This window comes from Homalodisca vitripennis, chromosome 7 (assembly GCF_021130785.1).
Source record: "Homalodisca vitripennis isolate AUS2020 chromosome 7, UT_GWSS_2.1, whole genome shotgun sequence".
NCBI lineage: Eukaryota > Metazoa > Arthropoda > Insecta > Hemiptera > Cicadellidae > Homalodisca > Homalodisca vitripennis.
The window spans coordinates 126,698,370-126,722,858 of record NC_060213.1 but is presented as its reverse complement, the minus strand read 5'-3'; the positions used below and the strand labels follow the sequence as shown (position 1 = coordinate 126,722,858).

Sequence of the window (24,489 nt, the reverse complement as noted above, 5' to 3'; positions counted from 1 at the left end):
GATAAAGACTTACCTCCGGAGATATCAGGTTTGTCTCATTGAAGTCCACCGTGACCATCTTTGCGATCCTAGTCCATCAACAATATACTCGTTACACTTTCGTTATCTACACAGATAACGACTTACCTCCGGAGATATCAGGTTTGTCTCATTGAAGTCCACCGTTACCATCTCTGCTATCCTAGTCCATCTGTAGACACAAGTGCAGTATATTAATATAAACCAGTGAGTGACTGTTACTAAGATAATAGCCGACTGTAGTAAAATAACCTTGAAAAATTTTACACTTTGTATAGTTTTCGTTTTTATATGATAAGGGATTTTTAGTAATAGATTTATTGGAGACCTCTCATTTTAAATATTTAACCAATACAAATCCAAATTTTTTTCAATTATATTTATAATGTAATGGGTTATACAAAAGAAAATCCTAAACTTTGTTGCATTTCACAGTTTAAAACTCCAAAAAGTACCAAATGCATTTAACAAACATATTTATGCTTGGCCGTGAATTAATTATAATTTAAAATGATACATCTCCAGTACCGCAACAATACATAATAAGGATGTAAATCTGCAGTAGGTTATTGTTCATCGTAGTGTTACGAGGGACGTATTGTTTTAAAGGTGCAATTAGTATGCATCCAACCATTTTTTATTTTTTTATTTTTCATTATTCTAACGATTGAGTAGAAATAAGAAGTTTTTCTGAGCTTAACCAATAAAAATATCGAAAAATATAAAACAAGGGTTTGGGAGAGTATTGTTTATTTAAAATGAGGGACTGCCTATAGCTCTACGACTAAAAATAAAGTTGTAAAGTGCATGAGGTTTAACATTGTTCTTAAGGTGCTAAAACCAAGATGGCTGCCAGTGCAGTAAAGCCTAGTAACCGAAGCATTTTACTAGAAGACAACTGGTTTTTTACACAAAATATTTTTGTATGTATTAATATCTCCCCACTTGACGAAGAGGGTAGATTCCAACCCTCGAGACGTTTACCACCTATACCGATGGAAAATGTCCGAAATCCTGATATTCTTTCAAACCTTCCATCGTCAATAACAAACTTGAAACAAAGAAATTAGATAACCGTTCTATCTTGCTCTATTTAAGTTTCTACCCGTATATTAGTGTTTACAGTTTTTAATTGTTATTTAGTGTCTACAGTCATCATAGTTGTATTTCTCGTCTGGGGAGGGAGGGTAACGAAGTCTCCGGTGAGGTGGACTTCTTCAGCACCACTCCGGCTGCATTCAAGAAGTGCCTAAGACAAATAATCTTTCCACCACAGACATAATGTGGATACTCCAATAGCTTATGTAATAGTTCTTGTTGTTCTGCGCTGTTCTCTGTTGTTGTACTTAATATTTTTGTTTATTGCTCTTTGTTATTTATTACTACTGTTGTTAAGCTCGACTGTTTGATTTTTCTTTAATATGTTCAGTTCTCATATCGTAATTGCACTGTTGATCTATTGTTATCTTACTTCATACCGTATTATCTGTTACTTGTTACTGTCTATAGTTTATATTGTTACCCTACTCATGTTATTATTAGTATCTTTGTTATTTATGAAAACATTGTTAATTACTTTTATATTATTATATTTCGTTCAAGCATGCTATCTCTACCATAATATAATCAATTGTAAAAATGGGTTACCGTTGGAAATAAAATAAATAAATTACATTAGCTGACGAACGGTTTAAATTAAAGCACCGCAATTCTACTTAGTTGTGTCTTGTTAAGAAGTAATTAACTGCATCTACAAAAATTTATTAAATTTCAATAGTTTTAAAGGTTAAAACATTCTAATTTCACAAAAAATACTTACAAGCGAATAATGTTTGTAAACCATTCACCTAAAAAGACATAAAAACGTCTATAAGTTATGCATTTTTAAATAAAATTTAAAAATACGTACATACAGAAATCTATCACTTAAATTTCACGGCTTTAGCTGCAAGGAGCGACGTTTTTAAGGAAAAAACTTGTAAACATGTTTTCATACCCACACTAGTCGAAGAGTTACAAATTTTGCAAGCATGCCTCCCTTTGGTATCAAGGAAGGATAACGTTTTAGAGCTTATGGAGATTAATTTTTTAAGTGTTGTGATTTTATAAATTATCAGTTCGAATTTACGTGTTTAGGATAATATCTACACCAATTCACTGGAGTCCAAATATCAAATAAAAAAGACTGACATTTTAATAGACATTAGTTTTACAAGTTAGGTAATATTTGAATACATCGGTTTGGACGGCAGTGTATTGCAAATGAAGAAAATAAGCAGTTTCCCTCAATAAGTAAGTATATCGAGTGTGTAAATTGTCACTTCAGGTGGGGCGAACTTGGGAACTTTCAAACTGATATACAATAGAGGGGCTGGCGTTACTTCCCAACACTTGCTTGTCACACTGGGTTTGAACTTATCGGAAGAAACTTGAATTCCTGAAACTGAATTTTGAACTGTTTGGGAGTAGGAAACGAAGAGGTGAACAACATTTGTGGATTTGCTAAATAAATTCGAAAACGATAATGAAGTATTCATAAGATGATGTTGAAGTTCTGAAACTCAGGGAATGGTACATCTAATGTGTTTTTCTTGACTGATTTTTGTTTTTAAAAAATATACTAAAAATAAATATTAATTTAAATAAAGACTGAACCACACACAAAAATGCTCCAGAGGAACAAGCAAGTACATTTTGCGATTCAGTCTTTATTGAAATTAAAATTAGGCTATTCCATTTTATACAAATTTAACGAATGTTAAGAGTTGTTTAACAGTTACTTGGTCTTCTGTGTTAGGTTGGTTACTTAATACTTAATTACAAAATAATTGAATCAACAAATTTAATGAACAAGTAAAAGTTATTAAAAATTTGTTTTCTAAAGTTTGCCCGAATTTAGGGAAGTTATCTTAAATAGTTATGAATTTGACATTAAAATAGTTTTCAAACTTGAAATTGATTGTAGCGCCATCATTGAATGCGTAAATGTACATATTTAACTTCTTAACAATGTCAATAGCAGCGGTACAAGTCGTTGAATACACTATATATATACAAAGCGCTGACATTTTTATTTCCAAATTAATTTAGTCAAATAATATAATTTAATACTACATACTAGTGCAGAACTAAAATACAATTGAATGTATGTTGTGTACACGACTACTTGTTGGATACACCCTTTGATTGATACATAATCTTGTACACACTTTGCATTTGCCTGTGATGCAATATTTGACAATAGCCAACTCATTTACTCCTACTCATTTTGAGATAATACAATTGAAAACCAAAAGCTTGACAGCTAAGGCAATCTCTCCCCTAAATTACTCTTCCAAGCTGAGGCAGGCAGTGGAGAAATTTATTACTTCTACAATATACCCTTCATTATATAAGTCAACAAAACTAATTACTTAGGCAACAGTAGCCTGATGGTGTGTACTCTATTTATTACAATTAGGTTTACCATAGAGATTGCCTGATGATAACTACGGAACGCTATTGCTTTGAGAAATTCGTTATAAAAGCTGGAGCGCCTTCAATTGTTTTGGTATGCAACAGCAGTACTGTCAGCATATAGTATTTCTTTCGGTATTGACAGATGCATTAAAGCCGTGTTAAAAAACCATTCCACTATATTTTGGCGTATTTCGGTGAACGTTTTTGTGTAAATAGATTTTTTTTTATTTTTCACACAGTAATACCAAACAAACACTAAAATAGAAACAAAATTGAACAAACGTGAAACAAAGATTACACTAGTTTTTGACGTATTTTGATAAATGGGTGCTGCTAGCGATTTAACGGCACCCACTTTGTCTTTTTAATATTTCATACAGTTATTCTAAACAAACTAACGTTAAAAAAGTGAAACAAATATCACTGTATATAGAGAGTGACTTCCTTTACTGTTAAAGAAAAAATCAATATACTAAAAAATTTTCCATATTTTGCAATAAAAATGACAAAAAAGTACATTTTTTATGAATAATTTGAGCTCAACTCCGTACTACCGATCGTCATTATTGGGTAGCAAGCGCATTACCATATTTTAAGTTCATTTTTTGCCCGCCATCTTGGATTTCCCATATGAAATTGGATAATTATTTAAAATGTAAAGGTGGTGTTGTGGTACATGATTTTAATGTTTTTTTATTGACCACGATGCTGTTTATTATTACTTATACCTTCTTGAAATATTGGTATTTTTATCATTACATTAGTTCATAATGGCAGTTGAAAACATATTATCTGAGTTGCAAAATACATAAAATAAAGCTTAACTGTAAGAATCGACTAATGAATTGATATAAATCTTATTCGAATTAAAAAATAATTTATACATATATTATTACAGTTTGTCTCGTAAAAACTCGAACAGTTATAAGGCAGCCGTTGGTGGACAGATATAATACTGTAAAGAGGCCAGAGGCTACTTTGGACACAGACTTAAATTATACCAAAAAGTAGCAATGCCTCAAGAAGGAAAAATATATTAAAAAAAGAATTGCGGCATTATGTTTAGTGTAAGAATATACATTGAATTTAGAAACATTAAATTTGTTTTTTTTTAACTATTTATGCCAATTGGCTACTTAAATAAAAATAATTTATTAACAACTTGCCTTTAGTTAAGTAAATTTCTAAGTAATCTCCGGCCTTAAACAGTAGTATACCACGTCAACAAATTATTTCATTACATCTTGAAAGTATTTTAAAATAACAAACAATAAAAGTGTTGTAATACAATTTTTATTTTTCAGTTTGAATAACATTTCTATAAATTCTTCTGACGATTTTTCAGTTAAGATTTCTTCCCCGTTTGAAGTTTATTTTTGACGATGGAAGGATCGTGAAGGAAACATGATTTTTCCGGACATTTGCCATCGTTCAGTGAAACAAAAAATCAGTAACACTACGTTTCGAGATCTGCAATCTGATCTCTTCTTCAGGTAAATAACTAACCTAACACATAACTGATGGTGATGGTGGTGACTGGTGGTGTTACTGATTTTTTTTTTTTTTTTTTTTTTTTTTTTGACTGAACGATGGCAAATGTCCGGAAAATCCTGTTTCCTTTAAGATTATTTTGTAAACTCAGATAATGTAATAAAAAACTAATGTAAAGATACAAATACCGATATCTCAAAAAGGAATAAAAATATTAAAAAAACCTATGGTGGCACCGTTTTCAATAAAAAAATAACATGAAACACATTTAAATCATGTATCACAACAACACCTTTACATTAAAAAATTGTATTTTATTCCAATAAAGCGGATCCAAGATGGCGTCCAAGAATATGAACTTAAAATATGAAAATAAGAAAAAAAATTAATTAAATACTTGCTAATCAGTAATGATCAACTGTAGCCAAAGTTGATATCTGAAGAAACGTGGCAGATTTAGAAGGATCATTTTAAAGCTCATTCTTTAAAGGAGTTGAGGCTTAAATTATGGATAAAGATTACTTTTGTCTCATTTTATGTTGTAGATTATGGAAAAATACGTACCGAACTAGAGTATATCAATTCTTTGCTTTTAGACTACTGTATCGTACGGAGTTTTGTGTAACAGGATATTCAATTATTTCGATTCCAGTGAAAATGTATAGTCAGGTTCTTGTTGAACTGTGTTGGAGTCAAAATATGGTTGATGGATTTCTACACAGTTTAGAAGTTTTTAAATCGGTAGGCTATTAATCAATACAACTATTCGTTATAGATAAAAACGTCTAAAAGCGTATTGTAATTTATTCACTATAACTATCGATGCAAAAAACCGTGTGTGTGGTACACTAACTTCTATTCTGTTGAGAACCACCACTGGAATATTACTAAATCGTATACTTGATTGTTTGTAAAGGCATGAAACACAATTTCATCAGCAAAACCACTGCCGTTGCCTCGCAAAGGTAATTCTAATGAGTCATTAATAAATAGTAGTGTGTCCCAGGGTGAACAGACCCTAAGGACTTCGTACTTTGATCATTTAACCTAAAAGGAGAGAATCCCACATCCGTATATTTTTACTAAGGCTCTTAAGAAAACTCCGAAAGTAATTAAGTACGGTCGTCCACATTTCCACCACTGTTTTGACAAGAACATTTCGTGATTCCCCAAATGTAACGGTTTTTTATATCTAAACAAATTCTATTTATTTTTATCATTCATATGAGGATAAATAGTGTGTATGCAACACTGATAAACTTTCACGTGTTATAATAATTGTTATGAAATGTAATTAGCTGAACCTTCTACGTGTTTATTTCAAAGATGTTCGAGAACATATACAAAATTTTGATTGGTTTTAGATTGTCTAATTTGACTAATCTTGTTTTATTGGAATCAATATGCTAAATTTCAGTATTAATGGAACTAAAACTGACCAAACTTTGTTGGACATATCTTTCATTAAACGGATATTAAAATCGAACTGTACATTTTTTTAAAATTCTTTATGTCCCAATTTAGTACAAACAAATAATGAACAACAACGATGAACCAAGCTTGGTATAGTGTTGACAATTGGCACTATTTTGATCCATACCGGACTGTACAACAACAAACGGTTACTAATCTAGGCGGTAGCCAGAATCGAGGCTGAAATGATATCTTCATTGTCCAGTTCAGTTTTATCTACACATTCTTTTTGCAACTACAACTGATAACGTTACATTGGAAGGACTAATCTCCTTTACATTGATCTGGTTTCTATAAATAATATATTTCTCAATTTTGATTTAATGCGTTCGACTACTAATTTTTACAATTTTGTTGCATAATAACTCTATAAATATTCTTATCTTTGTTTTTAGTGGGATCCGAGTGTTAAAATGAATGCCATGTATGCTTATCTGGCATCTGTTGTCAAAAAGCCCATTGGTCGGTTTGACCAATAAAAATAAAAAATTGGGGATCTTTGTAGGTAAATGAAACCTACTTTTAGGAGTACAAAAAATTATGGGTAGCCCCCTGGGGAGGCGCAACCCAACCCAAAACTTTCGAATGGCAACCCATCACATGTCACATATCAATAGAAAAGGAAAAAGACAAATTTTGGTTTTCAAATACTTACAAACGGAAACTTAGTTTTTGGGGGATTTCGGGTCAAGAAACGCTCAGATTTATAAACTTCATTTCCGCCTTTAAGCAGCCGCCATCAGAACGGTGATAGACAGCGACTTCCGGTTTGCGCCAAAATGTTTCTTGGTAGGTTTGAAATTTGATCCAGAGGGGGGAGTGCCCTCAACACTTTTTGATACGCCAAAACATAATTCTCATTAATCTACTACCAAATTATTCCAAAATTTTTGTTAAAATTGGTCGAACCGTCTATAAATGACAGGTATGGCCCACTTACTTAGAAGAACCTGTAGTTTTGATCTTCCTAAAAGTTGGTTTTACGCATATTTTACTCAAGTACGCACACATTTCGAAGTTAACATAATTTTTATAATATACTCTGGGATCATAAAGTATTGATATCCGAGTTTGCGTTAACCAAAAACGTAAGTATTATCGCACAATAACTGGAGTTGCGTTATAATTTAGTTTATTTATTTCAGTGTGAAGACATATAAATCAAGTTATTTATAAAGAATAACTTATAGATGTTATGTGTATTTAAAACGTTTAATTTTTAGCCACATTTTATTGGGCAGCTTTTACAGTTAAGTTACCGCGGCCGGCACCTTCATAGGGCGATGCTGCCAGTAGCTCTATGTCAAGAACGTAGCAAGGACAAATTTGGGGGCCAGACAATTGTTATTTTCCCGTAGTGGACAGAGAGTAAGGCCCCATTTTGATCCTTAAACATTTCTTAACCCGTTTGTTTGTTGAGAACGATCTTTCAGCAGTGCATTTTAGTAATACTGAATTTGGAGGGGGGGGGTCCGGGCCCCTTGAGCCCCCTCGCTGGCTACGTCCATGTCCTACCTAGGTTGCAGTTAACGTTGAGACTTGGATATCAATACTTTTTGATCCGACAATAGATAACTAACCATCAAACATGATACTCTTTAGTGCGAATATATTGGCTCAGAATTAATAAGTATTATGTAATCATTTAATTGTCTGAGCGTTAGCGAAGTCATTACTCAAGGCTGGTAAAATTTATCTTCAGTATGTCTGCCTGTCCGCACTATATCTCGAAAAAATTGGCCTGTATAGAACAAAATATTAAATAAAGTGGTTTAAGTATAATTTATGCGAGCATAAGTTTAATTTGTATATGTTACATCGTGTTTGATGCATTTATCTCAATAGCAATTTGCTGAACGTTAACGAAGCCTTGCAACAGGGCTTTAGAGAGGGAATTGAGTTATGTACTTGAACTTTCGCGTTAATCTCGATTTCCATATACACAATATTGGGTTTGATGATGGTGCATGTCATTCCTTGAGGATTGGCTGACCATTAGCGAAGTCTATACTGAGAGCTGTAGGTTTGAAATTTTTTATAATTAATTAAAACTATAGTTTGCTTCCAATCACGGTCCTTTGCCTATTTCCTCTCCCATCTATCTGTATTTTTCCGCTCTAACTTTCAAGAAAGAATTGAGCTATAGACATAAACGTTTGCATGTAACTTCATTTCTATTAAGGATACATAGATTGATTATGGTGAATCTTTATGGTATTTGGCTGAGCGTTAGTGTAGCCTAACTATGAAATATTATTTTATACACTAGATTGAGTTCGATCATGGTGTATGTCGTATTTCTATGAAATTTGGCTGAGCGTCACTGAAGCCTCATGGTAAAATCTCCCTCTACCTGTCAGAACCAGCATACATTCTATTATTTTTCAATTATAATTTAAATCCTTTTGCGCCTTCATTTCATGTTGCTAAAAATACGAAAATGTCTGTCATCAAGGGTTAATGACACATTTTAATTATTTAATTACCTTAGGACCGAGGGGATGTAAATAAATTATGGGTGATTATATTACGCATTTATTGTGCATAACTGGTTAAATTCTTTTCTTATGCTGTAAACGAATTATAAACAGTTTACGCTTTGAATTTGATGAATGCAATATGCACATTGAATTGAGCTACGGTGATGTAGTTCAGAAGTTTCAACCTATTGGCATTTTTCCGCCGAGTATAGTGACGTCTGTCAAGGACACAGGAAGGTTATCATACTGTTATCTCGGAGATGTAATTTCTACGGAACGGAACACAGACCATATCCGCGCTGAGATTGTGGTTATGTCGGGTGGATGGTGGGGTGGATGGGTGGAGGGGGGTAGTTGTATCCGCGGTAACCGCTGTTATTACGGTTTACCTTAGTTTGTTATATGACCACCTGTAACCATGGCGAAAGCCGGAAAATCTTATATCATTTCAGTCTTGAAAAGTTTGTAGACTTATCAATGTACTTACAAATAATGTATTGATTTTCATAACAGGCAAACTTACACCGTGCATAAGGCACAGAAAGGTTGTAGTAAAGTTCGGAAGCATATCAATCAAGCGCAACAGCGACACAAGTCCCGGCGGAGGAGGGATGCCAATCCCGGGATCTGACATGGGCAATGGCGCGGAAATGTCTGACACCGATTGGCCAAGACGGAGTGCATAAATAAAAAAAACTTATTTCATTTCATGACCAGCTGCTTTCATTCAGCTCTATTTTTCTGCGCCTCATTTATAAACCGCACATTGGGAATATCAAATTGTTCTTAGTTTCAGTATTAGAAGTCAAGTAAGTTAAGAATTACTTTTTTAAAAGGAAACTTAAAAAATGTCACTTGTTGGGAGAGGTAGATTTCGTGTGTTTAAGGATGGTTAAAGTTTTGAAATTTAGGTTCCAAATGAAATATTATGTACGAATCTAAAAATATAGTACTGCATCTATTATACAAATAAATTAATGAGAAATAGACGGATGGATAAGGTCAGATTTCAGTTACTAACATATTGTCGTATACATGTATGGCATCATTATTTTTAAACAATAACGTTGGTCAATGAAAATAAAATAGAATTTGAAAACTATATTATTTAGACTCCTGTAATCCAAACGTCAGTCTCCCAGATTAAATATTCTACAATTATAATTTAAGGAAAGAATGTAATTGTCCCCGTAGAAAGAAAATAAACACTCGTATAATTGTCTACATAAGCTTGCAGCTGTTCGTAGCAAGAAAAAGGATCACTAGTGTAACTATCTTCGTAAGCTTGCAACGGAGTGTATCACGAAAAAAAGACCTCCATTGTAACTGTCTTCATAAGCTTGCAGCTGGGCGTAGCAAGAAAAAGGATCACTAGTGTAATTATCTTCGTAAGCTTGCAACGGAGTGTATCACGAAAAAAAGACCTCCATTGTAACTGTCTTCATAAGCTTGCAGCGGGGTGAAGCAAGAAAAAAGGGCCACTAGTGTAACTGTCTTCATTACCTTGTAGCGGAGTGAAGCAAGAAAAAGGGCCACTAGTGTAACTGTTTTCATAAGCTTGTAGCGGAGTGAAGCAAGAAAAAGGGCCACTACTGTAACTGTCGTCATAAGCTTGTAGCGGAGTGAAGCAAGAAAAAGGGCCACTACTGTAACTGTCTTCATCATAAGCTTGTAGCGGAGTGAAGCAAGAAAAAGGGCCACTAGTGTAACTGTCGTCATAAGCTTGTAGCGGAGTGAAGCAAGAAAAAGGGCTACTACTGTAACTGTCTTCATAAGCTTGTAGCGGAGTGAAGCAAGAAAAAAGGACAACTAGTTTATCTGTCTTCATAAGCTTGTAGCGGAGTGAAGCAAGAAAAAGGGCCACTACTGTAACTGTCGTCATAAGCTTGTAGCGGAGTGAAGCAAGAAAAAAGGCCACTACTGTAACTGTTTTCATAAGCTTGTAGCGGAGTGAAGCAAGAAAAAGGACCACTAGATTATCTGTCTTCATAAGCTTGTAGCGGAGTGAAGCAAGAAAAAGGGCCACTAGTGTAACTGTCGTCATAAGCTTACAGCGGCGTATAGCAAGCAAAAGACCACCCATATAGTTGTATTCATAAGTTTGCAGCAGGACCTAAAAAAACGAACACTCGTATGTTTCCAAAACTTGTAGACGGGCGTAGCAAGAAAGAGATTCACTTTTATAACTGTCTTCATAAGCTTACAGCACGGTGTAGCAATGAAAAGGACCACGCGTATAAGTGTAAAATTAAATTACTGTCTTAACTGTTGTATTTCTCAGGTAGCAAAATATCCGAAATAGTCATGTTGCAGAGTTCTTAAGTGAAAATGTTTATTTTTAAAAATGTTTAAAATATTTTTTTATTTAATTACAATTATTTTTATTTTTAAATAAAAAAAAACATACTATTAAAAACGTTTAACTTTTTAAACTTTTATGATTCATGTCACTATATTTTCATCTAGTTTGATATTATACTGCTTAATTCTAACAACTCGTATATGTTTACTATTTATGAAATAATAAGGTTGGGAGTACATTCTGTTCCAGTTCACTATTGACCTCAGTTGTCACCGTACACCAACTGGATATAAAACTCTCTGCCCGCTTTCAACTGATTGCTTCGTTTGTTTCCAACGATCACTGTGAACCTGGTCCAGTATCGCTTACATCTCAATCGGATTTTGTTGTTGGAACCTAACTTATTGACTTTCGTGGTTCCCCTATTTTGGTTAAATTGCGAATTTGTATCTACTTGGTTTCATGTTATGCTAAAGTACTTGTTTGACAAATGCTCTTAATTAAGGTGGTACAATGGATTTAAAGTTTGGAAAATATTGCATGTTAAATTTTATAAATAATAATTTATTTCTATTGCTAATAATGCTAGTATAATTATTAATGAATTATTTGGAAAAGTTTCTGACGACTTTTACAGGTGGCATAGTCATATTTAATAAGAACAATCTCGTCAAAAATTAATAAAAAAACTATGAGTCGTAAAGTAAAACTTAAAATCAAATCTGCCTTCTGAAATCGGTGTGCTATGGTATAGCAAGACAAACGAACAAAATATACATTTGAGATTGTATATGAGTTATTACGAGAGTATATTATTATTATTATTATGAAAATATTATAATTTTCAACAACATTAAACCCAAAATATGCTATAATTTGAAATAATTAAAATAATAATATAATTAATAGCATAGCACATCGTAAATAGTTTAATGCGGTGTACCACAAGGCTCAATAACATCTGGAATGTAATTTTTAATTTTCATAAATTTTACTTGATCTTAATTTCAACGGCAATATTAGCGTTTGGGCCTAAATATATAATTATCTAAAATTGAAAAAAAAATAACTAAATAATATAACTAATATGCCATTAAACTCAACATTTAATTATATGTTATAATATAAGTAAAAATATAAATAAAGACTGCTAAAATAAATTACATATTCACATATGGAAAATAAAATCTCAAGCAAGCATTTAACATCTCGAATTGAAGAAAGCCAAGAAAAATGGTTTTACAAAACTTCTTCAAAGGAAAACTACTTTTTACTCCATTTGGCAACTGATTATACAATCTTTTAGGCCCTAAGTAAAGAAAACATTGACGAAATATTTATTAATTAATTCGGGAAGCCGGAAATATCATTCTATTAAGGATGTACCAGCTACTGAAATATTAGGTATCAACCTACTCGTACGTTATCGTTTTCCATGATATCTACCATTTCTGATAAATAAGCCTAAGAACTTAATTATGTTCAGTAAGTAAAATACGCACTTCCCGAAGAAGGGGAAAGAACATTCTAGTTTAGGTTTTAGTTTAATATAAATAATAGTATTTTTTTACTTTTTTATAACATATTTGTATGTCCAATCAAAAAAACTAACCCCCTACAGCCTGGAGTCTATAAATGCAAAATAAAGTGATCTTAACAGGCAACAGTGCTGCACAATTTACCAAAAAGTAAAACTTATTGAGGACCTTTATTTAGTGTAATCATGTATGAGGATCAATTAAGATCGAGTTAAATTTATGAAAATTAGAAATAATATTGCAGATGTTATTGAGCCTTGTGGTACGCCAGATTCAACTATTTACAAAGTGCTTTAAAGTTTGCCTATTTACTTAATTTTTCCATTCCACGAGGAAACTCTTAAACAATTTCAATGCGACTCCTCTTATTCCAATATATTCTAATTTATTTCAGAATCGTGTTGACAACAAAACTAAAAGCCTTTTTGAAGTCAGCAAAACGTCCTAAAGTTTTAAAACAATTATTATTTTAATTTTACAAACTGTTATAAATATTTTCTGCCGTTGCTTTTAATGCAACAGTCGATTCAACTCTTATAAAACTATACTAAAAAGTACCCAAAATATTATTTAGCCAGGTTATATTTCTTCACGATCACGATTTTTTTTTCAAATATTTAAAGAACATTGACAATAGGCTAAGTAGTCTGAGAGAACAAAATTTAACATAATCATTGTTTTTTAAGATAGTCACTATCGAACGTACTTTAAAAATTTCAGGAAATATTCCCGTATAATAATAATACTAATAATAATAAATTATAATTAATAATATCCATAACAGATTAACTAATTATGAAAATGCAAATAAGAGTTACGTTTATTTTGCTTTATTTAAATAAAGTACTACCTTAAACGCTCTTTCTAACAACCCTGTGTTGGAAACGAAAATGCAGGAAAGAAAATCTATATTATTTGTATGATAGCAAACAAAAGATAAAGCCTACTTGAGCTTGGCAAGCCAAGTTCGGTGTCAATTCTTTTATAGTTTTCATTTTGGCATCTTCGTACATATGATTTCCTGTCCCTGCACCATGCACAAGAGTAACCAACTTCTTTACACTTCTTTTTAAGTTTAGAGAGAAATGCCGTACTTTCTGGGGACATGTATAAGTTAGTAGCCCTTTAAAATAACTTAACCGAATGCAGAAAGAGTAGAACATTTTTCACTTCTTGTAAATCACAGGCATTTAAATTATAGACAGTTTTAGGCACTTCTGTAATCGTTCACAAATAAAAATGACTAAATATAAAAAAGTTAAATCGGCTTAGTCAGAATAAATAGAAAGATTTTGTGACAAGTGAAATATTATTAATTTATTCATATAAGAATTACAAGTACTCAATGTCTCGTTTATTACAAAAAGTGTAGGAAACGTCATAAACATTCCAATGAACATAGTGTAGACATTTAAACGATCATTTTTTATGCTAAGTTTGAACTTGATTCAACATTTCTATTACAAGTTCTGGAGATCAAAACAATTCTTTATCTTGAAATTTTATATCTGCACCAATATCTCAAAACCTGCTAGAGTTACAAAAAGATTGTTAGAAAATGTTATGTAAACATTCCAGAACATTTTTGTGTGTTTTATCTAGATTCATAAACAACGGAATTGATCCTTTTTTAAAGTTTGAGCGTCCGCCACATTGACACACTTAGGACCGTACTAAAGGCACAGAAAGGTTGTAGTAAAATTCGGAAGCATATCAATCAAGCGCAACAGCGGCACAAGTCCCAGGGGAGGATGGATGCCAATCCCGGGATCTGACATGGGCAATGGCGCGGAAATGTCTGACACCGATTGGCCAAGACTGAGTATATAAATAAACAAATGGGACCTTTGTCCTCATATTTTACTTCCACTGACTTATAAGGGTGGTTTTGTTTTCATGTGCTTCGAAAATTACTGATAGGTAAAGTTTAATAACAACAATAACTTTTAGGTGAAAATATTAAACAAAATATTTGAATACCCTTCTCACAAAATATTTTAAGAAAGGTATTTTAATGTTTTACTGCCATCTTGAACTATAGGATTGAAGATGCATTTATAATTGCTGATATAAATATTATTTATAAATATGTACATGTTTTTGTGTATTTAATTTTTTTCTGCTCTGTATGTACTCATAACCTAGATAAAAATGACGTATCAATGTACAAACTCAAATAGATACTTGAAATAAGTCTATATTTTAAAATAACTGAGGAGAAATATTAAATAAATTAATAGAGGTAATATATAAAAATAAATGTAAATGTGAGCTGTAAAACTGAAAATTTAAATGCCAATGTGGCTTACACTACTCATTCAGTATTAATTTTGAAATGACTGTACATTATTGCACATCTCAAAACTTTGTATGGTACCCATCTTCAAACTTTATATGATATCACAACTCTTTTAGGTACAAAAATTTTAAATGACTCAAGAATTCTAAATTCCTTTTCGTGCGCCACTATGTTTGACGGCTGGCAGCCATTTTAAAATTTCAGTAAGTATTGTAACATGTCGAGTAATAATTTGTTTTTAATTTGGATTGTTAAAATTTAATAATTGGATTTAATAATACGTACAGTAAATCGAACGATAATATAAAGAAAATATTTGTGCAAATTTTATAACTTTTTTTTAAATGTTGATTTCTTTCCAAATTAATATACATTATATCCAATTTAGGAATAGGCATATTTTTCCACACCATGATCTGTACGAATAAGTTGAAAATTATACAGGCCATCGTGTTCACAAGATCTTGTTATATTGCATAAGCAAGACCTTGTTTTTGGAATCTGGATTTATAATCAGTATAATATTATAAATGTGATATATTTCACAAATACCGCGCCGTATGGATAATTAAAACAAATTTCTCTAAAACACAAGTAAAAAAATGTATCCCTTGTATACTGCCATTGGAGCCAGTGGATGAACTATAATTTATATTTTACAGTGCACAAATTGTGTTTGGGTACCGACTTGAAACTTTACTGAAAAAAGGGTGTAAACCAAGTGACCAAAAAAAGTTTCTGCCTTATTACGTCATTGACGTGCATTTAATGTTGACAATAACACAACTAATCTCTAGAGAGTAAGACGTGCAATAACATCAGTACTGTTATGGATACCGATCGACATGGACCGTAGACTCACGTTTATTGAAGCCTTGAAAGTTTCCCAATATAGACGGACCCGAGTCTGCGAAGCTGATAACAATTTCCTACCACGTTCCGAGAACTGGACAGCAGGCAATGCCCTTGTCACAACGTGAGATACAGATTCTGCAGGCTGGGAGAGCGGGCGATATTGTTAACTCTTGGCCTCCGATACAAATAATACTGCCTCGGGGCAGCCAAATACTGAAATATGTTTTATATTTTATGCATATTTTATTTCGATTCAATGATTGAACAACATAGCTTTTGGAAGACTACTCTATTGAATATCCTGGTTTAGATTAGGCTGGATGATAAGATTGACAACAGTGTTAATACCTGTTAATTGTGTACTAGCATGCATTGATGGATATTCCTCAATTTATTTTGGAATAAACAAGATCATTCGCAAACCAAAATTTATGGAGATTTTTATTTGAGAGTTTCTATTAATAAACAACGTTTACCTTACAGCTGCCTGTACTTAGTTTAACTCGAGATCCAAACCAATGGTAACAATCTATTTTTCGGATTAAATATTTTTACATTTTTAATTACTTAATAATAATTACCTAATAATTACCTTCGGTGCTGCCCCGCGCTGATGAAATGAAATGAAAAATTCTTTATTTTTTACTGGCAAAGTTAGGGCCGCATTGGCCCTTTCTTGCACTTAACCGGATTAAATATGTTCTCATTTTTAATTACTGCGCTTTTAGATACCATTTTTGAAAATTGAATATAGTTTTTAACGTTACCACTTAGGGGTGGATCTTTTAATCAGACTAGTCTAATCTTCAAAAATATTGAAGATAACTATGTGAATCATTTGTTTACAGTTTGTTAATGGCGATGGAAGGTCTCAAAGGATAATAGGGTTTCGGATATTTGCAACTGATGTAGTATATAATATGTATAAGGTTATGCGTTACAAAATGTATAAGGCATTACGATGATAATTTTTGGCCCCCATAGTCGCCTTTTTTTTAAACCAGTTCTAAGTGACTATTGTTAGATTTAACTTTGCCTGACAAATGCAACATTTAATTATAATATCTATCTTCCATATAGAAACTAATAAATATTTATTAAAAAATACTCTGACTTCTTGTCTATTTTTGTTGAGTAGGTGTCGAAGTTCTACGTTTTTAACATTTCGTTTTGAGCTTCTTCGTTGTCGACTTTCTTTGGATCTCTTCAGACGAATATGATACCAAGAGTTAAGTCTGAGACAGCATCAGATACCATACGCTGCAATAAAAGGAAGGTGAACTAGAGCTAATCTCTATTCAATTGAATCATCCCTTCCTACCATAGCTAGGTTATGTGCAGAAAACTCGGTTATCCCACCGTAATTTGAGATTGTGTCTAATATCGTAGTGCACTTAATCGTGTACCTGATGAGACAATGAGACTACCACTTCATCTATTTATAGGTCTTTTTGATGTTGAAACGATTTAAATGTTTCGGTATTCAGCTTTTCGTCGTTGAGCTTTTTCTTCGTCGACATACTTTGGATCAGACTAACATGAATCTAGATTCCAGGAGTCAAGTCTGAGACATCGTCAGATACCAGACGCTGTAATAAAAGGAAGGTGGGTCAGATTCCGTTATATGCCCCCAACGCTTGAACTTTTTCAATGAACTTAGAACGTTACAAAACTATGGAGTTCAGTAACAGAATTAACATTATGCCCCCAACGCTAATTTTTCATTTACGGATGATTATAATGAATTACAACTGGTTACTGATTGTAGGACTGTAGGTCCACGCCTAGTTTGACGAGGGTGGCTGACGTCACTTTTCTGCAGGGTAGGACAGTTAGTCCACGCCGACACCTGTGGACTAACTGTCCTACTTTTCAAAACTGACCTGGCCGTGCATTAGTTTTTCTACCTGCACTTATTCTTTATTTTGGTCAGTGATGCTTCCACTACATTCGCACAGCGTACTGCTGCTGAAGCAGCAAATATTAACAACAGTTTACTCAAGCTATCACCTATGAAGTGGATTACTAATAGGGATTATATCTTAACGAATTCCATATAGCATTATATTACTATCTGATTAATTTGGTTGGCATTGGCCTAATGAATCATAAACATCTACAGTAAGTTTTTATTAGTTATTCCTTATATTGGACCATCGTTTGTATAATACTGTATATACCAGTAGACACTATAATCGTTACAGACATTCTTAAGTTAGAAATGGCGTAACTAACCTGACTTTATTTTATGTATATAATTTCATTTCATTCTTTTTGCAGCTGTCTTATGTAGTGTACTGAAAATTATTTAGCAGGTATAGAGTATAGATCTCGAAACATCCATTCAAGTGCTGCAGTATGAGTACGACGATCCCTTATCAACCCCTCGTCAAAAGAAACCCGTGAGTCGGACAGTGGGTCCCAGGCCGGGACCGGGGACCTACTGTCCACCCCTTAAGAAGTGGGTAAGAAATGCTTCCGGCAGTTTTATGACGTGGACCTACAGTCCGTTTACCCTGGTTACTAGCTAAGAAAAAAGGGTACTTACGTATTATATCGACCATACCCCTACATTTCTCCGAACACAAAGATTCAACAAAAACAAACACTACCAAACAAAAACTAAACTCTTTATTTAAAAAAACACACAAAACTTGTTTATACTCTTGATCACACTCCGCCACCCAAAATGCGAGTGCCTCCGGCCGTATTCGCAGTAATGCCGTTGGGTACGATGGCATCCCAATACGCCTCATAAAGAATATTCTATTTGCTGTGCTTCCAATAGTCACATTTATTTTCAACACGTCTCTTAGGAGTGGTATTTTCCCATCACAATGGAAGTCTGCTTTTTCCGTCCTCTTAATAAGATTTCAGCACCAGCATCATGTTCAGATTATAGGCCGATAAATATTCTTCCTGCATTATCTAAAGGCCTAGAGAGAATTGTGCACTGCCAATTCACTGAATATCTATCTTACAGCAACATATCCAGTGACTATCAATCTGGTTTTCGGATTAACTACAGTACAGAAACTGCACTTTTAAAAGTGACGGATGACATTAGGCTTGCTATGGATCACAGACAGGGCACAATTCTCACTCTTTTCGATTTTTTAAAAGCTTTCGACAGCGTAAACCATAAAGTATTGCTAGCTAAACTAAGGCTAATAGGGTTTTATAGTCATGTATTAACTTGGATGAGATCTTATCTGTCAGGGAGACGGCAGTGTGTAAAAGTGGATGACATGACTTCGGACTGGGAAATTGTTACTTGTGGGGTGCCACAGGGGTCGATTCTTGGTCCTTTATTATTTGTACTGTACGTGAACGACATTCATTCTGTACTTAAACATACGTCATATTACATGTATGCCGATGACCTGCAAATCTATTCACACTTTAAAATTTACTCCATTAATGAATGTATCACCAAAATCAATAGTGACATTAAAAATATCGTTATGTGGTCCAAAAATCATGGCCTGAGACTAAACCATGCAAAAACGAAACCAATCATTATTTGTCACTCTCGTTTACGAAACTCAATAAACTGCAATACTATTGAAACGTTAACTGTAAATGGTAACACTCTGCCATACTACGGCAAGGTGAAGGATCTTGGTTTGACTATAAACTCGACTTTGACTTGGACTGACGCTGTTGCGGAGATTTGTAAACGGGTTTTCGCATCTATTCACTCACTCAAACGTTTGCAACGATTTTTACCAGAACATGTCAAGCTGCTCTTGACTAAATCACTCGTACTTCCACATTTCAATTACTCCGTGATCAATGATATGACCATAGTACTTAGTGAAAAGCTGCAAAGAACTCAAAACTATTGTATACGTTACGTTTACGATGTGAGACGGGAGCAGCACATCACACCGTACTATATTCAGTCAAATATTCTAAAATTAAAAGATCAAAGATCCATCAAAATTCTAAAACTAGTTCATTCAATATTGAAATGTGGTTTTTCAAGATATTTTTCTGAATATTTTAAATCTGTGTTTCATGTAGAAACACTCGCTCTGGCTCATACATTTTGAGAATGCCTCAGCACAGGACTGCAGTGTTTGATAAGTCATTCCATGTAATGGCTTGTAGGTTGTGGAATGCCCTTCCCCAAACAATTACTTCCATCGATAGCCGTTCCCGGTTTGTGGCGAAACTGAAAGATATGTATCTTGAGATGCTGTTGGCGTCACACTGGCAGAGGGATGAATATGAGGTTGTGTGTGGTAAAAGTTAGGATTCATTAGCAATAAATACTTTAATTTATTTGTATATTAAAACTATTATTTTACTTATATGTTTTAAGAATAACAGAGATAGTTAATTTATTAATGTGTTAAATTTTAATTATAACACGTTAAAATATTACATTAATTTCACCACATTGTGTAAATGTAATTATTTCTTTATTTTATTATCATTATTATTTTTTGTATTAATCTTAAGATAATATTTATTTAATGTTTTAAATTTTACGTTGTCGCAGGTAAGAACCATGCGGCTCTAACTTTGCCTGTAAAAATAAAAACATTTTCGTTTCATTTTATTTCATTTCATCAGCGCGGGCTGCCGAAGCCCGCGCTGATGTCAACGAAAGAGAAAAATCCCTCGAGATAGTACTTATCAATAAAATATCAAATTCTAGAGGGGCTGATCAAAACATAAATTGAATTGTAATGGAAAGGCAATTATGTACCTTGCAAAAAACTTAAATAATCATGTGATGCCGCGCGGTCTGCCGTAATCGGGATTCTCGAGAAAGATAAGATAACAGCGACAATACCGGTCGCAATACCTGGAAATGCTTGTTGATTGATGGAATGTTAGTTCTATTACTCAACTACATCGTTTTATAACGTTCTAAGTTCATTGAAAAAAGTTTAAGCGTTGGGGGCATATAACGGAATCTGACCGGAAGGTGAACTTCTGCTAGACTCAAAATCCAATTGAATAACCCTTCCTGCGTTATACGAAGGGAAGCAGTATACATGTTCCAAATACAAGCATCGATACAAAATGGATTGCCAATAGAGATGTTATGTATAAATTCACTTCAGAAGTGTTACACCAAACGTTATAAAATCGGTTTGATGCGCAATCGTCTACTGCGCATCCTCCCGAACGTTTCCGTGACGTGACGTTTCGCCATCGTACTTTTACGACACAGTTCCATTAAAGTCGCGTCGCTTACTACAGTTTATTTCTGTGTTCCCATTTCCGTTGTACAGTAATTTAATGTTTAATAATTTAACATTCACGAGCGCTTACGTGATCGGAGGTTAAATTTAGGGACTATCTCGAGGGATATTTTTTCTTCTCGCTATAATTACGGTATGGCAGCCCGCAGGGGCAAGTACAGCGCCGTACTTAGCTTTGGGGATCCACGTCATGTCCCGCCACCCCACCGCACCCCCTCACAAATTTTCACCCATCCCCATGTTATCCCATTGACAACATCGTATTATTTTGTTAATAATAACATTCAATATTGAAGGTGTCCCTTAACTACAGGTCAAGACAAACATATTTCACCATATGAACATGGGTCTCCGATGCTTAGTTTCCCATCTGTCTGTCTATATATGTTTGTATTATAAAAACAATAATATCTTAAAAATTAATGAATTGAATTATACAAAATTTGGTTCAAATGTTTATGACAACAAGGCCAGTTACTAAAAAGAATTTCATTAAATTATCTTAAGGATTTTCAAAATGGCGGGCATTAAAACTTTAAAATATCTTCTTTCTCAAGCATTCCAAGAATATCAGTTTGCACAACTTCTTGCTCGTATAAACGCAGCTTTAGACGATCAGAAAATAGCAACATAAACTCTGTCACGTAGACATAAACAGGGTAAAGCCATTATATTTTGTTAATATACATGGTTACAAAAGTTATACAGAGTGTCCCGTAACCCTCTGGACAAAGGTATACCACGTTATTGCTCAGGTCAAGACAAACATATTTCACCATATGAACATCGGTCTCCGATGCTTAGTCGGTCTGTATGTGTTTTTATAAAACAATTAATATCTTAAAACGTAATAAATTGAATTATACCAAATTTGATCCAAATGTTTATGATAACAAGGCCATTTACTGACAAAAATATCATGAAATTATCTTCATTAGTTTCAAAATGGCGGCCATTAAAACTCTTAAAATTTGTAAGTCTTAAAAACTTGCATTTTTCTCAAAGATTTTAAAAATAACAGTCTTTAGAGGAATTTATCACAAATCTGATGACACGAAAAGTGTTTAAATTAAATAATAAATAACTTTAATAAAGACATGGCCCACATTGAGGTTCTCAGCGAACAGCCAACAATATAAGTGTAGCAATTTAGAGATAATACAAAACAAATTTCTTAAATTTTTATTTTACAAACAACATAATTATGTATGTCCTTACGACATGCCCACTTCTAATTTAAGGGAAATGTTTGAGATTAAAAAATTGTCCATAAGAAGGGAACTAGCCTCAATAAGTTTTTTATGTAAGTTACTTAATAATTCAGTTGATAGTTCGTATTTGTTAAGTCACATAGGTTTGCATGTACCACATCATATATTTAGAGAATTTAATTTATTTGCTTTACCTAGTTGTAGAACAGTTTCTCATTGTAACTTTCCTTTGTACAATACTCTACGGTTTCTTAATTTAAACCAATCAAACATAGATATTTTTAATGATAATTTGGAAAATATTTTAAAGATATGCAGCAACCTTTTATTTTAATTTAATTTATTGTTCATTGTAGAAGTGTATGTGTACAATGAAGCAAGTTGTTATTTTTTTAAATTGTATAGAGTTCATTTATTTATGTTGTGTAAAGAAATTTAAATATTAATTTGTGTAACTGCCAGCAGTTTAGTTTAGTTTATTTTGTTATGTAAAGTTCATATTAAGAGTACATTAATTTTAGTCAAGATGGCTGTTTTGGGAATAATTGAAGGTTTTGTACTTTGTTTGTGCTATATCATGTCCTGTAGCTGTCATGTAAAATTGAAAAATAAAGAAATAAATAAAAACTGTTAAGGCAGCACTCAGTGTGGGGCATGTCTTATTACAGTTACGATTGCAAATGTCTATTTTTAGGTTGCGGCCACCCCGCAATTCTGGCAAGAAATGAAACGATTCCTCGAGACAGTGCCTAAATTCAAGCTCCGATCACATAAGCGGGAGCGTACAACAATACAGACTAACAATAATAATAACTAATAGTACATTGTCGTTTTCCCAGTAATATACATCATCTTTGTAATTAACAAGAGTCAATATGAGTTTTTCTTTTGAAGTGTATTTTGTTCAAGAGCAAAGTATTTTAAAATATTAATTGTTGTGATAAATGCGTAGACTATAAACAAGCGGCCGACACTCGTTATTCGATTGATACTATCGAATGGTTCGATTGTTTTTATCCGAAGGAATAATTCGATATTGCGATTTACTTGATTATAATTGACTTACGATATTAGCATATGATTTCAACTTATTACTTATATTAATTTAAATATAAACAGTAAACAATAAGAAGTAACTAATATTTTGAGGCTTTGAAAATGGTGATGAATATGAGGAAAATATGTGAGATATTTCTCACAAGTGGCGAGATTTGTTTAAGTGGCTTCAATATGTGGGTTTGGCTCCTGGTAACACATGGGAAAAATTATTTTTTCATTTCACAAAAGCGGTTAGTCATGAATATCAAACTGGGTTATATACTATATGGTTATATAGTTCAAACTGAATATCATAGTTGGTTATGTTGTTTTGTAATGTTATTGTTAAATTTATGTTTTTAAAATTGTTTTTTAAAAAGAATCCAAGATTTTTTCTGTTACGGTAATTTATTGTATACGATTTTTACATATCGAAGTTGGATAATATATCGAATTGTTCGATAATAGCAATCGAATAACGATTGTAGACCGCTTATTAAAGTCTCCCCTAAAAATTAGTTATTTTTTGTGGTTTTTAATTTATGTGTATTTTAGGAAAATAACATGACAGACCTGTTTTATATCAATATTATTATTATTGTTTTTATTATTACTATCATAAAAAGTAAAAAATATCTTGAAACTTCGAACCAAAAATTGACGATATTGACCATTTTATTCAAATGTCCACTAAAACTTCCCAGGCCAGAAAATGTCTTTAGGCTTAAATTTCGGTAATAAATATTAAAAATAATGAAAAAACCTTTATAAAACCCTTTGTCAATTTTTAAGGTAAATGAATTACCAATATTACCAGCATGTGTTTTAAACAACATCTAGAAAACGACAAATATTCCATTATCAAAATAGTATGGTTCGTGCAATTCTTAAATATACTATGCGCGTGAATTTTATCTAATGCAATGATGAAGCTGTGTCATTCGGTTTACTGAACATTTTAAAACAAAATATAACGTAATCGATCCGGCCGTACTCGAGTTATGCGATTTTAAACATCAAACAAACAAGATTTAATTTTTACTGATATAGACCTTGGAGGGATGGATTTAAGGTCCCAATCACAATTATTCGTATCAGGAGAATCC

The 24,489-nt window shown here is 32.9% G+C and overlaps 1 protein-coding gene across 1 annotated transcript in view; it reads right to left on the bottom strand.

Annotated features, from left to right (window-relative positions):
* LOC124366279 (diuretic hormone receptor-like) overlaps positions 1 to 24,489 on the bottom strand; it is a 163,893-nt gene that overhangs the window by 61,228 nt on the left and 78,176 nt on the right. The window contains exon 2 of the mRNA XM_046822688.1: positions 127 to 190. Coding sequence (XP_046678644.1) covers positions 127 to 171 — 45 coding nt within the window. The 5' untranslated portion in view covers positions 172 to 190. The remainder of the gene's footprint in view (positions 1 to 126; positions 191 to 24,489) is intronic.